The 14,197-nt window shown below is 41.0% G+C and overlaps 1 protein-coding gene across 1 annotated transcript in view; it reads left to right on the top strand.

Moving 5' to 3' along the window:
• Window positions 1-14,197, top strand: part of AVEN (apoptosis and caspase activation inhibitor) — a 176,259-nt gene that overhangs the window by 158,265 nt on the left and 3,797 nt on the right. The window contains exons 3-4 of the mRNA XM_059705638.1: window positions 9,185-9,255; window positions 13,573-13,668. Coding sequence (XP_059561621.1) covers window positions 9,185-9,255; window positions 13,573-13,668 — 167 coding nt within the window. The remainder of the gene's footprint in view (window positions 1-9,184; window positions 9,256-13,572; window positions 13,669-14,197) is intronic.

Genomic DNA, 14,197 nt, shown 5'->3' with positions numbered 1-14,197 from the left:
AAGCTTAAAATTCAAAGACATGTTGTCTATGATTAAGCTTTTAGAAAGCATAGTACTGCAGAATTCTAACAAGTTTAGTGTCCACGTTGCCATTGACCATAAGACATGTGTTAAACCAATGTAAGAAGTTAGGCAGAATAAGAATCCTGGGTATTATAAGTAAAGTGTTGGTATATTTATTTTTCTGATGCTATCATTATTAGAATACCTAGAATTCTATAAAAACACTCATTTTTTAAAGTACTATAGTAGTTATTTAAAGGAATCCTAAGTGATTCTTTTCCTAAGTTTTTGAGGTTGGATTTTCATACCTTCAAACATTGTCAACATGTCAAATATTAGTATACTAAATGGCGTAAACTATTTATTGAGTGTTTGCTTTTGTTCTAGGGAATTCAGATAGCTGAGAAGCCTAATGGAAACAGTGGAAAGAGCTTTATTAGTTGTAGATATAATAATAAATGTTAGGAGCCAAGAGGTCTTGGTGTCCAGCCATTAACTGGCTCTGTGGCTATGGTCAGGCCATCGAGCCTCCACAGACCCAAGGTTCTTCCTTGTTCTATAAAGAGAAAGCTGCATGAATGGCATCTGCGATTCCAGCTTTGAGATCTAGGGATGTTTTGCCTTAAATGCATTCTGAGAAGGTCTCTGCCCTCAGGAAATTTAGCTTTTTTCCAGATTTCCTTATTTCTGTCTGGCTCAGTTCCAAAAGTAATAGGTGCTTGTTGTTTACAGAGTCAAATAAAACTGGGACATGTACAGAAAGGAAAAAAGTCTCCCTTAATCCCACCCTCTGAGAGATAATCATTCTTAAAATAAGTATATAATTATCTCGACTTATTTCTATACATATATCAGTATTTTTGTGTGTATATGTATATCTCTATATATCTTACTCATACTAAACTAAAACTTGATTTTTTTCACATAACAGTTGAGTATTGGGTATCTATTCTTGTCAATACATATAAAGCCACCTTATTTTTAAAATGGTCTCATAGAGCCCTAACTGGTGTGGCTCAGTGGATAGAGCGTCAGCCTGCGGACTGAAGGGTCCGGGGTTCCATTCCAGTCAAGGGCATGTACCTTGGTTGCAGGCACATCCCCAGTAGGGGGTGTGTAGAAGGCAGCTGATCGATGTTTCTCTCTCATCGATGTTTCTAACTCTCTATATCCCTCTCCCTTCCTCTCTGTAAAAAGTCAATAAAATATATTTAAAAATAAAATAAAATAAAATAAAATGGCCTCATAGAGTGTCACTAACTAAAATTTGCAAGAATCAAGGCAAAGATTTGAAATGCGAAGAAGCAAAAAACACCCAACCAGAAAAGCAAAATGAAAAAAGAATCCGAAAATACGAAGATAGTGTAAGGAGCCTCTGGGACAGCTTCAAGAGTACCAACATCAGAAGTATAGGGGTGCCAGAAGATGAGAGAGAGAGCAAGATATTGAAAACCTATTTGAAGAAATAATGACAGAAAACTTCCCTTACCTGGTGAAAGAAATAGACTTACAAGTCCACGAAGCACGGAGAACCCCAAACAAAAGGAATCCAAAGAGGACCAGACCAAGACACGTCATAATTAAAATGCCAAGAGCAAAAGACAAAGAGAGAATCTTAAAAGCAGCAAGAGAAAGAAAGGCAGTTACCTACAAGGGAGTACCCATACGACTGTCAGCTGATTTCTCAACAGAAACTTTGCAGGCCAGAAGGGAGTGGCAAGAAATATTCAAAGTGATGAATGCCAAGAACCTACAACTTTATCCAGCAAAGCTATCATTCAGAATTGAAGGTCAGATAAAGAGCTTCACAGATAAGGAAAAGCTAAAGGAGTTCATCACCACCACACCAGTATTATATGAAATGCTGAAAGGTATCCTTTAAGAAGAGGAAGAAGAAGAAAAAGGTAAAGATACTAATTATGAACAACAAATATGCATCTATCAACAAGTGAATCTAAGAATCAAGTGAATAAATAATCTGATGAACAGAATGAACTGGTGATTATCATACAATCAGGGACATAGAAAGGGAATGGACTCACTATTCTTGGTGGGGAAAGGGGTGTGGGAGATGCGGGAAGAGACTGGACAAAAATTGTGCACCTATGGATGAGGACAGTGGGGGGGGTAAGGGCAGAGGGTGGGGTGGGAACTGGGTGGAGGGGAGCTATGGGGGGGAAAAAGAGGAACAAATGTAATAATCTGAACAATAAAGATTTAATAAAAAAAAAAAATTTGAGGCACACCAAATACACACTTTGACCAAATGGTGGTGTTAAATCATATTTAGCTGAAGCTAAAGTGAAATATTACTGTTGTAGAATGGACTTCCAAAATACAAGAAAAACAACTGAAAATTGAATAAACCTGTTGAAATTTTTAAAAAATATATATTTTTATTGATTTCAGAGAGAAAGGGAGAGCGGGGAGAGAGAGAGAAATATCAATGATGAGAGAGAATCATTGATTGGCTGCCTCCTGCGTGCCCCCTACTGGAGATCGAGCCCACAACACATGCATGTGCTCTTGACCGGAATTGAATCTGGGACCCTTCAGCCCACAGGCTGACGCTCTATCCACTGGGCCAAACCAGCCAGGGCTATTGAATTTTTTTTATAATAGTTTTTGGTAGCCAGATTTAATTTTGATGATGTGCAGGTATTCTCATTTCTTATCACTGCCTTGTCCCCACAGTCACTCTACTGTACATATGGGATGCTAAATAAATGGTGGCTTTCAGCTGAGGTGGGTAGAGGAGCGAGATGTTTGGCTAGCTTTGCCAGGATGGAGTGTTGGTGGTGGAACTTAGCAGTTAAATTTGTCCTCTATTTAACGGTAACTAGATAAAGAGCAGGTTATCGACCAGGTAAAGACTTATCTCTTCATTAAACCCTAGATTGGAGATTTGTTTGCTGATCATGAGTTTCATTGAAGGAATTCCAGAAATTTAAGCATTGCGCACTTCTTGAAACATTTGTTCAGAGTAATTTCAGAAGCATATGTAAGATTGCTGCCATCCCACATGGCTAATTGTCCAACATTTTTGCTGCTTCACACAATAGATTGAAAAAAATCTGTCATTAATTTTGCCTCTAGAAATGTGGCTTTAGAGCAATGTAATTGACTTTCAAATTATAACAAAATTGTTTCAATGTCACCTGCACCTCAGATTTCATTGCATGCACACCAACCTCAGCATTGTGACTGGAATAGAATTATGTGAGACTTTTTATTATGTAAAAAAAATGTGAACTCTCAAGGTACATCAGTTTCACTTTTTCAAAGCATATTCTAGTGAACAAATTTTGTTTTCAATAAGCTATCATTGGATTTAGTAGACCTGCTACTTTGGTATTCTTATCTGCAAAATGGAAGAGTCTGGGGTTTTTGTTGCTTTGTTCCAGCAGCCTGTCTAACAGGCACTCGCTGCTCCTCCATGTCGTTTGAGGACGTTGTATGAGTTCCACGGCCTCTTAGAAGTGAAATTAGTCTTTGGCTGAAGAAGAGGGAGTGCTGTACTCCTTTAATGATTCTTAGTCCTGGTCAGTCCACTGTGCTGTAATTACTCTCTGAACATACAGCTGGTGAGTGTTTCCACAACTTTGAATGCTTATGACTCCCAAGGCACGCTCCCTTCATCATTTGTTCCATTGTCCACAATAGCTGGCTGTCACTGTCCTCCACCGGTTTCCATTCCGTCCTTATTCAGCTGGCGACACCGTTAGTGAGAGACCAGGCGCTCTCAGCAGGGGAATACAGCAGGAGCAGAATCGAATCACTGCTAATGTACTGTGCTGTGTCACTGCACGAATGTCTCCAGTTGTCTCTGCATGTGCACATGTGTGATGTGCAACACATGGGATGGCACATTTGGTAACGCTGCCGTCGCTTTCGTGCAGGTCGTGATAAAATTCAGGAAGAATTTCGGTAACGTTTTCTGGAAGCACTCTTAATCCTAGGATTCATCATTTTGATAAGTGTGAACCCCTTCATATTCAGTGAGGGTTAGAGGGGTTGCCATTCCTCAGTAGTCATTTTAATAAGCTTATTTTTCAAAGTAGCCACTTTATGCTTTATTGGGGTTTTAAGTTATGTTGTTTTGAAGTTTGGTAACTGTAATCAAATGTGTTTTAGGTATCTCATTTTCCTCAAAGCTGTTTTTCCTGTGGTTTTTTTTATGTGTATATTTTACATGAATTGAAGATGACTTCATGACTGTTGTGTGTGTGTGTGTGTGTGTGTGTGTGTGATTTTGTAGTTTTTCCTAGTCTTGAAATTTTCACATTGCAAAATCGCAAAATCCAAGTCTGATAACTCCAATATCTTGTGTATTTTCCTTTCTCTTAGTTTTTTTTTTTATTATCTCAGTCTCATCTCTTGATAAGCCTGATGATTTTTAATGAATTTTGGACACAGTGTATAAAAGATTGTAGAGGTAATTTTAGGCTCTGTCATTTTCTTCTAAAAAGGATTTTTGCTTCTTATAGGCAGAATCAGAGATTGATCTGATACACGGATTTGCCTCAGACTTTGTGGGGCTGGCCTATTCCTATGTTGTCCCTGTTCTAAGATGTAGTTGTCAGGGGTCCCACATGTGAAAGCCCTGATTTTTTTTAAGACTATTTCTCTTTCATAGGCCCTCAACTGCAGTCTTTGTTCTCCCAATGCCACAAGACTGGCAGAAGGTCTCTGCAGCTTCACAACCTCCCTGGTCGTTATTTTATGCTCAGTTTTTCAGTCTCTCAGCACCCTCCATCCCTCCCCCTCTTTGGAAATTAACAAATGCCTCAAAGGAAAAAGCAGTTCTAAATAATAGACTTACCTCCTTGTGCTTTTCTTCTCTCTCTAGACCTTTGTCCCTTACGTCCTCACTGCTATGGTAGCTCTCTAATGTCTGCAGATTATTTCTTTTTTTTTGGCCCAGGGTTCTTAGTTCTTAGCAAGGAGATTAGTTTGCAATAAGCTATTTAGCCATTGTTGGAATCTTACCTGTATTGGAAAGTAAATATTCAGATATTAAATGAACTGTTGGCATTGCTGATTACACATTATAGTAATTTGTGTAATCATAGGATCATTTATAATACAGAAGTTCAGGAATGCCAAAAATAAGCTATTCAGCTATTTGGTTAAGTTTTAAAAATATACTGGATTGATTTTTCAAAAGAATACCTTTGATTTTGCCATTTTCAATTTCTTTATAAAACTTATTTTTTGATTACAGTTTATATTCGTTATTATATGTATTAGTTTCAGGTGGACTCTATAGTTGTTAGACAATCATAACTTTACGAAGTGTTCCCCCCTCAATATTTCGAGAACCAAGCTGGCCCCATACAGAGTTATTACAGAATTACTGATTGTAGTCCCTATCCTGTACTTTACATCCTGTGACTCTTTTGTAACTACCGGTTTATACTTCTCAATTCCTTTATCTTTTTTGCACAATCTCACAACCCTCCTGCCCCCTGGCACCCATCAGTCTGCTTTCTGTATCTATGAGTCTGTTTCTATTTTGTTTATTTTATTCTTTATGATTCCACATATAAGTGAACTAGTATTTGTCTTTCTCTGTGAGACTTAGCATAATGCCCTCTATGTCTATCCATGTTGTTTCAAAAAAAGATATAATTCTTTTTTTCTTCTTTTTTATGGCCGAGTAATATTCCATTGTATATAGGTACCATAACCTTTTTATCTACTGATCTATTTTTGGGCACTTGGGTTGCTTTCAGATCTTGGCTACTGTAAATAATGCTACAGTGAACATAGGGTGCATATATCTTTTCAAATTAATGTTTTGGGTCTCTTTGGATATATTCTCAGAAGTGGAATTGCTAGGTCATACAGCAGTTCCATTTTGAATTTTTTGAGGAACCTCAGTACTGTTTTTCATAGTGGCTGCGCCAGTCTGCCTTTCTACCAACAGTGCCTGAGGGTTCTCTTTCTACACATTTTTACTTTGTTGTTTATTGGTTTATTGATGACAGTCATTCTGTCACGTGGGAGGTGATATCTCACTGGTTTTAACTTGCATTTCTCTGATGATTAGTGATGTTGAGCATCTTTTCACAAGTCTGTTGGTCATCTGTATGCCCTCTTTGGAGAAGTGTCTATTCAGGTTGGCTGCCCATTTGTAATTGGATTTTTTTCATGTTGAATAGTTTGGGTTTTTTAGAAATTTTGGATATTAACCCCTTATCAGCTGTATCATTCATTGGTGAATATTCTCTCCCATTCAGTAGGGTTTTTTTTTTTCCTTTTGTTGATGGTGTCCTTTGCTCTACAGAATCTTTTTAATTTCATTTAGTCCAACTTGTTTATTTTTCTTTTGTTTGCCTGAGGAGATATATCAGAAAAATATTGCTAAGAGAAATGTCAGAGATTATACTGCCTATATTTTCTTCTAGGAGTTTTATGTCTTACATTTAAGTCTTTCATTTTGAGTCTGTTTTTGTATATGGTGTAAAAAGGTGGTATAGTTTCTTTCTTTTATTCCCTCCCCTCCCCTCCCCTCCCCTCCCCTCCCCTCCCCTCCCCTCCCCTCCCCTCCCCTCCCCTTCCCTTCCCTTCCCTTCCCTTCCCTTCCCTTTTCCTTCCCTTTTCCTTTCCTTCCCTTTTCCTTTCCTTTTCCTTTCCTTCCCTTTTTCTTTCCCTTCCTTTCCCTTTTTCTTTCCCTTCCTTTCCCCTTTTCCTTCTCTTTTTCCTTTTCCTTTTCCTTTTCCTTTTCCTTTTCCTTTTCCTTTCCCTTTCCCTTTCCCTTTCCCTTTCCCTTTCCCTTCCTCTCCTCTCCTCTCCTCTCCTCTCCTCTCCTCCCCTCCCCTCCCCTCCCCTCCCCTCCCCTCCCCTTCTTTCCCCTCTTCCCTTTTCCCTTACCTTTTTCCTTTCCCTTTCTTTCCCTTCCCTTCCTTTCCCCTTTTCCTTCCCTTTTCCTTTCCTTTTTCCCTTCCCTTCCTTTCCCTTTCCTTCCCTTTCCTTTCCCTTCCCTTCCCCTTCCCTCCCCCTTTCCCTTTTCCCTTCCCTTTCCCTTTCCTTTCTTCTTTCCACGTATGTTCAAATTTCCCAGCAGCATTTATAGAATTGACTATCTTTACTCCATTGTATGTTCTTTTCTCCTTTGTCATATAATAATTTGCCAAATAGTGTGGGTTTATTTCTGGGATCTCTCTTTTGTTCCATTGTCTATTTTTATGCCATCCCCATGCTGTTTTTATTATTATAGCCTTGTAGTATAGTTTGATATCAAGTAGCCAGATTGATTTTTAATTTATCCATATATATATATATATATATATATATATATATATATATATATATATATATATATTAGCTATTCTTTTTTGTAATTTGTTAGCTTTTAGCTACTTTTTAAAAAAATATATTTTTAAACTGATTTCAGAGAGGATGGGAGAGGGAGAGAGAGATAGAAACATAAATGATGAGAGAGAATCATTGATCAGCTGCCTCCTGCATGCCCCCTACTGGGGATCAAGCCCGAAACCCAGGCATATTCTCTTGACTGGTACCGAACCCGGGACCCCTTCAGTCTGCAGGGTCAATGTTCTTTCCACTGAGCCAAACCTGGTAGGGCATCATATTTCTTATTCTCACCCCCTTTCTTGTTTTTCTATTAGTTGGTTTTATTCTGATTGATTTGCAAAAGCTCTTTGTTATATAAGAGATGTCAACTCTTTGCCCATGTGTGGTACAAATGTTTATTACCAGTGAATATGATTTGTACGACTGTTACCTTTTAGGATTTATGGAGGTTTTTGTGGCCTTTTTATATAGTAGTTTTAAAAAATTAATGTTGCACAGATATATATATAAAGCACACACGTATAATCACAATACATAACATGCACATATGCAAATACATCCATATACAAGATTGTATTAATTATATATACTTACATCATAATTTTTGATGGATCAAATTGATTTTTCAATGACTAAGAGCAGTGATTTTACCCTTTTTCATGATAATGAGTGTTGTCCTTGATCCTTTTTGCCTTGAATTTGATCTTGTCAAATATTAATGTTGTGATCCACATGTTTTGGGATTGGGGGGTTGGTATAGGTTTTATCTTTAAATTTTTCTTTGTCTCATTAATTTTGAGTTCTTCATTTCTTCCTCCCTCTCCCCACTTTTGATGTAGAAATAAAGAACAAATAATATGGTTAAATCACCTGAGAGGTATCAGACGAGGAGGAAGTGAGCTGGATCTGAGTTCTTGAAGTATAAATAGAATATAAATGGGTAGAAATGTGTGGGTCTCCAGACAAGAGGGACGTATTAAAAAATAAATGAGGATAGAATGGATTATGAAGTATGTTTGGAATGTGAAAAAGGCAGACTCTGGAGCAGAAAGTCTGAAGACATAGGAAGTGGCTTAATGAAGCAGGACCACATTTTGGAGGATTCTGAAAGCTAGGCAGAGAAATAATTATTCATTTATAAGTCAGCTGTTTTTAATGCAAATAATAGAATAAGTACACATACAAAATAAGCTCGCTGTACAGGATCATCTTTCATGCGCTTATGCTGATCTTACATGTTCATTTTCCTTTATTCTGAGAGTTCACTGTACCATGATTCACATTAACTAATCTAAGACACATTTTTTGAGTTTCATCTTACATTTGACATTCTAAGCAGGTGATTTTTTGGCATGATGATAGAGGTTCATAACCTCACCTCAGAGAAAGATTTTAAGTTTCATATTGTGGATCAGGCTAGACTTCTTTCCTTCAGTCCTATTTTTCTCCTTCCTTTTCTGCTGTGCCCACACCCCAAATCATAAATATTAGTTTCTTTGCTTGCCTTAAGCAGATGAAATATGCTAAATATGGGTCGATGGCCTGAACTGTTGAAATATGCTAAATATGGGTCGATGGCCTGAACTGTTTTGTTGTCTCTCATGGAGCATGTAGGATGGTGGTTTACTAAGAGCTGAATGGAGCAGTAAGTGCAGGTTCTAACAATATTTCACGTGCGCACCATGCACAGGTCGCTGTGCAATGAATGACATGGAAGCCAGAGCCTTCCGTTGTACCACTGAGATCAGGATGGTTGGCTCTTCAGAAGTGGCACTTTCATCCCATCCTGCCAGGGGAGTTTAGAGAACTGAGTGTTTTTCTCGGGCTTTTCCATAAAGTTGTGTGTTTTTTATATTTCTAGGGGACTCCTTCTCACAGTTCCGGTTTGCCGAGGAGAAAGAGTGGGATGGTGAAGCTTCATGTCCAAAGCAGGTAAGATGGTTTGTGTTGAATGTGGTGGGCTGGCTCTTTTCAAGACTGGAAACACCTCTGATATTATTGTTGAGCTAGAGTCTTTAAGTAGGAAAAACTTTAGTAATTCATGTACAGTTTAGTCTCAGTTACCTCAGTTGCTCAGAAAAATTTCAGGGAGCTTACATTTTGCAGGTGCTTGGAGCTAGAGTTCACCTTTATACTTGCCCATCTGTGTGGCTTGCTCACAGACTAGGCTGAAAAGGAGAAAGCTGAGAGTCATGATTTTTAGCGGACTACTTTGCCATTTGGGCTTTCTTCTTTTCCATTTCTGAAAATTCCTCTGAGGGTTGAAAATTAATCCCCCCCCCCACATTGTTTTTGGTGTTGAGAAAAATACTTTATAGCTTTAAATAACTCTTCTTCCAGAATTAGGTGAATAAAGCTATAAAATAAGAACAAATATCAGATATGTCTTTCAGTGAATCCATAAAGCCCAAATATTTTACTTGCTGTTCATGTTCATGCTATGTTTTCTTCCTTAGGAACTTTATTTTTTTCATGCACGATTTCACTGATTTTTTCATATGAAAGATAACAGATATTTTTCACACCTTTAAAATGCACAGAGGATTGTTGGTGGCTTGTCATGTACTCTGATTAGACCCCCAGTAATTAGACAGTCTGTCCACAGCCTCAGACAGGTGGCTGAGCAGCAGACCCAAAGCCCAGAGGTAAGGCACCCTCCTCCCCATTCTGCTACCAGCTCAGCACACACACTGTAGGCGGCTCATTTTATGTCTGGGCTGGTGTTGTATTTAGTTGTTTGGGATGGACATTGTCTTATAAAAATTGAGGAGATGGAAGTTACTGTAAAAGTACTGCCTGTCACTTTGCAAAGAGTATGTATTATACAAAAAGTTGGGAATTAAAAATATTTGTATTTGTTTCAGCCTCTTTGGGCATATACCTGAGAAACAGTTCAGAGTTCTAGGACAAGTTGAAATCACAAACTAAGGTCATTGACGAATATGGTGAAAACCAAACAACTCATGTTTTGACTCCTTTTGTGTTTTTTTGTTTGTTTTTTTTAAATTGATTTTGAGAGAGAGGAAAGGAGGGAAGGAGGAAGGGAGAGAGGTGGAGAGAGAGATACAAGAGAGAAACATGGATCGGTTGTCTCCTGCATGTGCCCCGACTGGGGATTGAAGTCACAACTAGGGACTAGTGTGTGCACTGACCAGGAATCAACCTTTTGGTACATGGGATGATGCTCCAACCAACTGAGTCAACATGTTAGGTCCCCAGAGGACATCCTTATAGGAGAGGGACCCAGCGCCCTCCCGCTGACTTGCCTTTGTTTCTTTGTGGCTCAGGGGCAGGCTGACAGAGACTGTAGCCTGGCAGCAGAGTCGGTGCTTAGCCGTGCTGGCTCCGTCACTATAGGGAGTTTCCCCTTGGGTCCATGAGTGGGATTTTCATGTCTTTCCTGTGGACAGTGCGGGGCATGTGTGGAGGGAAAGGGCGGAAGGAGAACTTCTTTGGGTGAAAATATAGATGCTTTTTTCCTATTCTGTCTTTTATTTTTGTTGACATAATGACTTGTTTGTTCAGCAGAGCTTCCCTGAGCAAGTGTTGAGTGCTGGCTGGGCCAGAGGCAGTGGTTCCTGAGCCTGCCTTCTAGAGGTGTAGGCCCCCAGGTCCACCCTCCAGACTCTGGTTCTGAGCAAAGCTGAGAAAGTGTGTCTGGAAAGCTTCCCAGACTGGGGTCCCTGAGTCCCACACGAATGTGGCCAGTGCTTCAGCTCCTGAGGAAGGTGGGATGGGCCGAGGAAAGACTATGGTGACTGCTCTCGGAAAGGAAGAAGAAGAGCAGAACTAAAGGAAAGCAATTTTGGACTTTTTTTAAAGCTGCAAAGTGGAGTCTCTAGCAGGTTCTTTTCTCACCAAGTACTGTCCCTTTACACAGAGACTCGGAGCCTAATGAGGTTCCTGGACAGAGAGGAGCTGCAGGATTAGATTCTCACTCCCCAGACAGACTTCTGTGCACGCTGAGGGCAGAGGTGGGGGTTGGGGGTGGTTGTCTGAGTCGGGCTGCTCCCCTCTGCCAGCGAGGACTGTGCAGGAGAGGAGATACCAGGGTGCCCCATTGCAGACCAGGCTGTGACTCCAGCTGCGAGTGACCATCAGAGTTGGCCAAGTGGGCATGGGACTGCGCTCTTCAGGCAAAAAGACCTGTGAATTATTTTAAAGCTAATTCATGGTTATTATTCAAATTAAGCCTATTTTAAAGTTGATGCTTTACACAATTTACATCATCCCACTTTATATCTAAGGCCGTCAGCTTTAGCCCTTCGTCGGGGAAAGTGTTACAGTGGCACTTGATGGCCGGCTCCTGGCTCTGGGACTCCTGCAGGGAGACGAGGAGCAATCGCCGTGGTGGCTCGAAGTGTCTTGACGGCATCATGGACGTGGGACAGTGTCAGCTGGGCCTCGGGTGACGGTGGGAATCAGAAATGTGGGGGAAGGAGACATTGCAGTAGCAAACACAGCCAAATGCCCAACATTCAGAACGCAGCTCACAAGCACAGCGGGCTGTCCCCGTATCTCTGTGTGGTCGGCTCACAGCTCCTCACTGTTTATGAAGCGCCTCACGGTCATGTTGCACCTGATGCAAAAGAGGGCAGAGGAAGTTTGGATACTTTTAGCCAGCCCCCAGCACGTCTCAGCAGTTCTCCAGAGGGCTGAGAGCACAGGTCGCAGAGGGCTAGCTCTCGCTCTGCAGGCTGAATGAAAGGGGTCTACCTGCGTGACTTTGCAGACCCCTTGGCTGTGGGGAGGGTGAGATTTCCAGGTTGTGATTTGCTGACTGACCCAGGTGTTAAGCATTCAGGATCACACCTTGCTAGTGGGTTGAGAGAGTTTCTCCAAACTGGAAAACATGAGCTTGGCCATGCTGGGTGTGTCAGAGCACGTGGGTGCCGAGTTCAGGGCTGAGGAAGGGCTGACACCTACTGAGTTCCTCATTTTCTCATCAGGCTTCCTTATCTCCGTCCTGTTCCCTCAATACTTGTTTTAGATGTAAATGTAAGTTCCTTTTCCCAGGACTAGGGCCACAATCGGGGCGCCAGCTTTGCTTCCCTGAGAGCCAGCCATCCTCGGAAAATGTCAGCAGGGTGTTGAAAAGCTACCTTGTTTCTTTTGATCCGAGTGCCGAGGTGGGGATTAGGGTTAGAGTGGGTCTGGGTTTCATTTCGGGGCCCTTCTTGAGCACAGCAGGAATGCCAGACTGTCTCCATCACAAACTCCTCTGCCCGAGACATTGCTGCGGTGGGATCGAGGTGAGACTGGATAGAGCAGCACTGGATTTTCTCTAACTTGGAGTCAGTGATGATAGAATAAGACGTGGTTCCAGCTGGACCTGTGCTGTCCTTGGTAGAGGAGGTGGTCCGTGATGTTTGCCTCTCATGTGAGGTCATTGCAACCACCTTCTAGTTTTTCCTTCTCTTGGCTGCCAGGGCTCCGAGAGCAGCTGCTATACTATTGGTAAGCCAGGTGACAATCTGGAAGCTTGTACAAATACCTCAGTTTGGGAGGTCACTGTATGGGCATGAATGGGAAGGGAGTCTGAGGGAGCTTTTGGTGTTGGCCATACACAGCGTGCTGCCGGCTAGAGGGTGAGTTTCCATCCTCTGCTTTCCTGTTAGCCGGCACCTCACGGGCTCCTTCAGCCTCCGGCCGTGCCTCTCAACCCATCTCACAGCCTAGACCAGTGATGGCGAACCTTTTGAGCTCGGCGTGTCAGCATTTTGAAAAACCCTAACTTAACTCTGGTGCCGTGTCACATATACAAATTTTTTGATATTTGCAACCATAGTAAAACAAAGACTTATATTTTTGATATTTATTTTATATATTTAAATGCCATTTAACAAAGAAAAATCAACCAAAAAAAATGAGTTCGCATGTCATAGGTTCGCCATCTTCCCCCTAGACAGCTCTTCCCCCTCTCCTGAAGGTCAGCACCTGCATTTGAAGGTCCACTTAGATTCCACAGAATGCTTATTTTTCTGTTTGCCAGTAAGTCCAAGAGTGTCCAGGTTCCAGGTCATCGTGTGTTCCTGACGGTGGGGTGCACACTTTCCACTGCTGCTCCGGTGGCACGAGCTGTGGCTCAGGAAGGTGGTGTTTGGTTCTGCTCATCTGAATGCGGAGATGAGAATCATAACCATATCAAGTGTGTCTTCTGCTCTTTCATTTCTAGAAGGTCACATGTAATCATCACCAGGAATACATATGTGTATGGGTGATCTATGTATCTTTCTTATTTATTTATAGAATTCAGCATTTTATGTGGACTGTGAGTCATTGGTTCGAGCCCTTCAAGAACTGCCTCTCTCCCTCCGACTCAATGTTGCTGCTGAATTGGTCCAGGTAAAAACCCTGATGGCATCTTCGAGCTGGTGTGGGTTAGGGCAGGAGAAGAAAGAGTGAAAAATAACCCCTGGCAGGATGTCTCAGGCTCAGCTCTTCCTTTCGTGAAGCTGAGGGTTTTGTATCAGGTAGCACTTTGTAAAGTTTTAAGGGAGAATGAGTTAATTTTTTTAAGTTTTTTTTTGTGTTTTTTTTTTTACATTTTATAGCTGAAACATTTTAAAGAATTAGATGTAATAGAGTTGAATGAAATGTAAAAGTATAAAGTCTGGCTGGTACAATATTTATGTTGGGTACTAAGGATGCAGTGGTTGAGTAGACAGACACAGTTCCTGCCCTTGTGGGGCTTAATCTATTGGGAAAGGTGGGTATTAAACAGATTATCACACAAAAGTACAAGTTGTGATAACTGCTAAGAAGGGTTAGCACAGTGTGCTGTGGGATTTATAACAGGGAACCTGATCTACTCTCTGTGATTAGGAATGGATTTCCTGAGGAAGGGACAGATAAGCTGAGACCCAGAGTAGAA

Source organism: Myotis daubentonii, chromosome 1 (genome assembly GCF_963259705.1).
Source record: "Myotis daubentonii chromosome 1, mMyoDau2.1, whole genome shotgun sequence".
NCBI classification, from domain to species: domain Eukaryota; kingdom Metazoa; phylum Chordata; class Mammalia; order Chiroptera; family Vespertilionidae; genus Myotis; species Myotis daubentonii.
The sequence above is the reverse complement of the archived record's forward strand: the minus strand, read 5'-3'. Positions and strand labels throughout refer to the sequence as shown.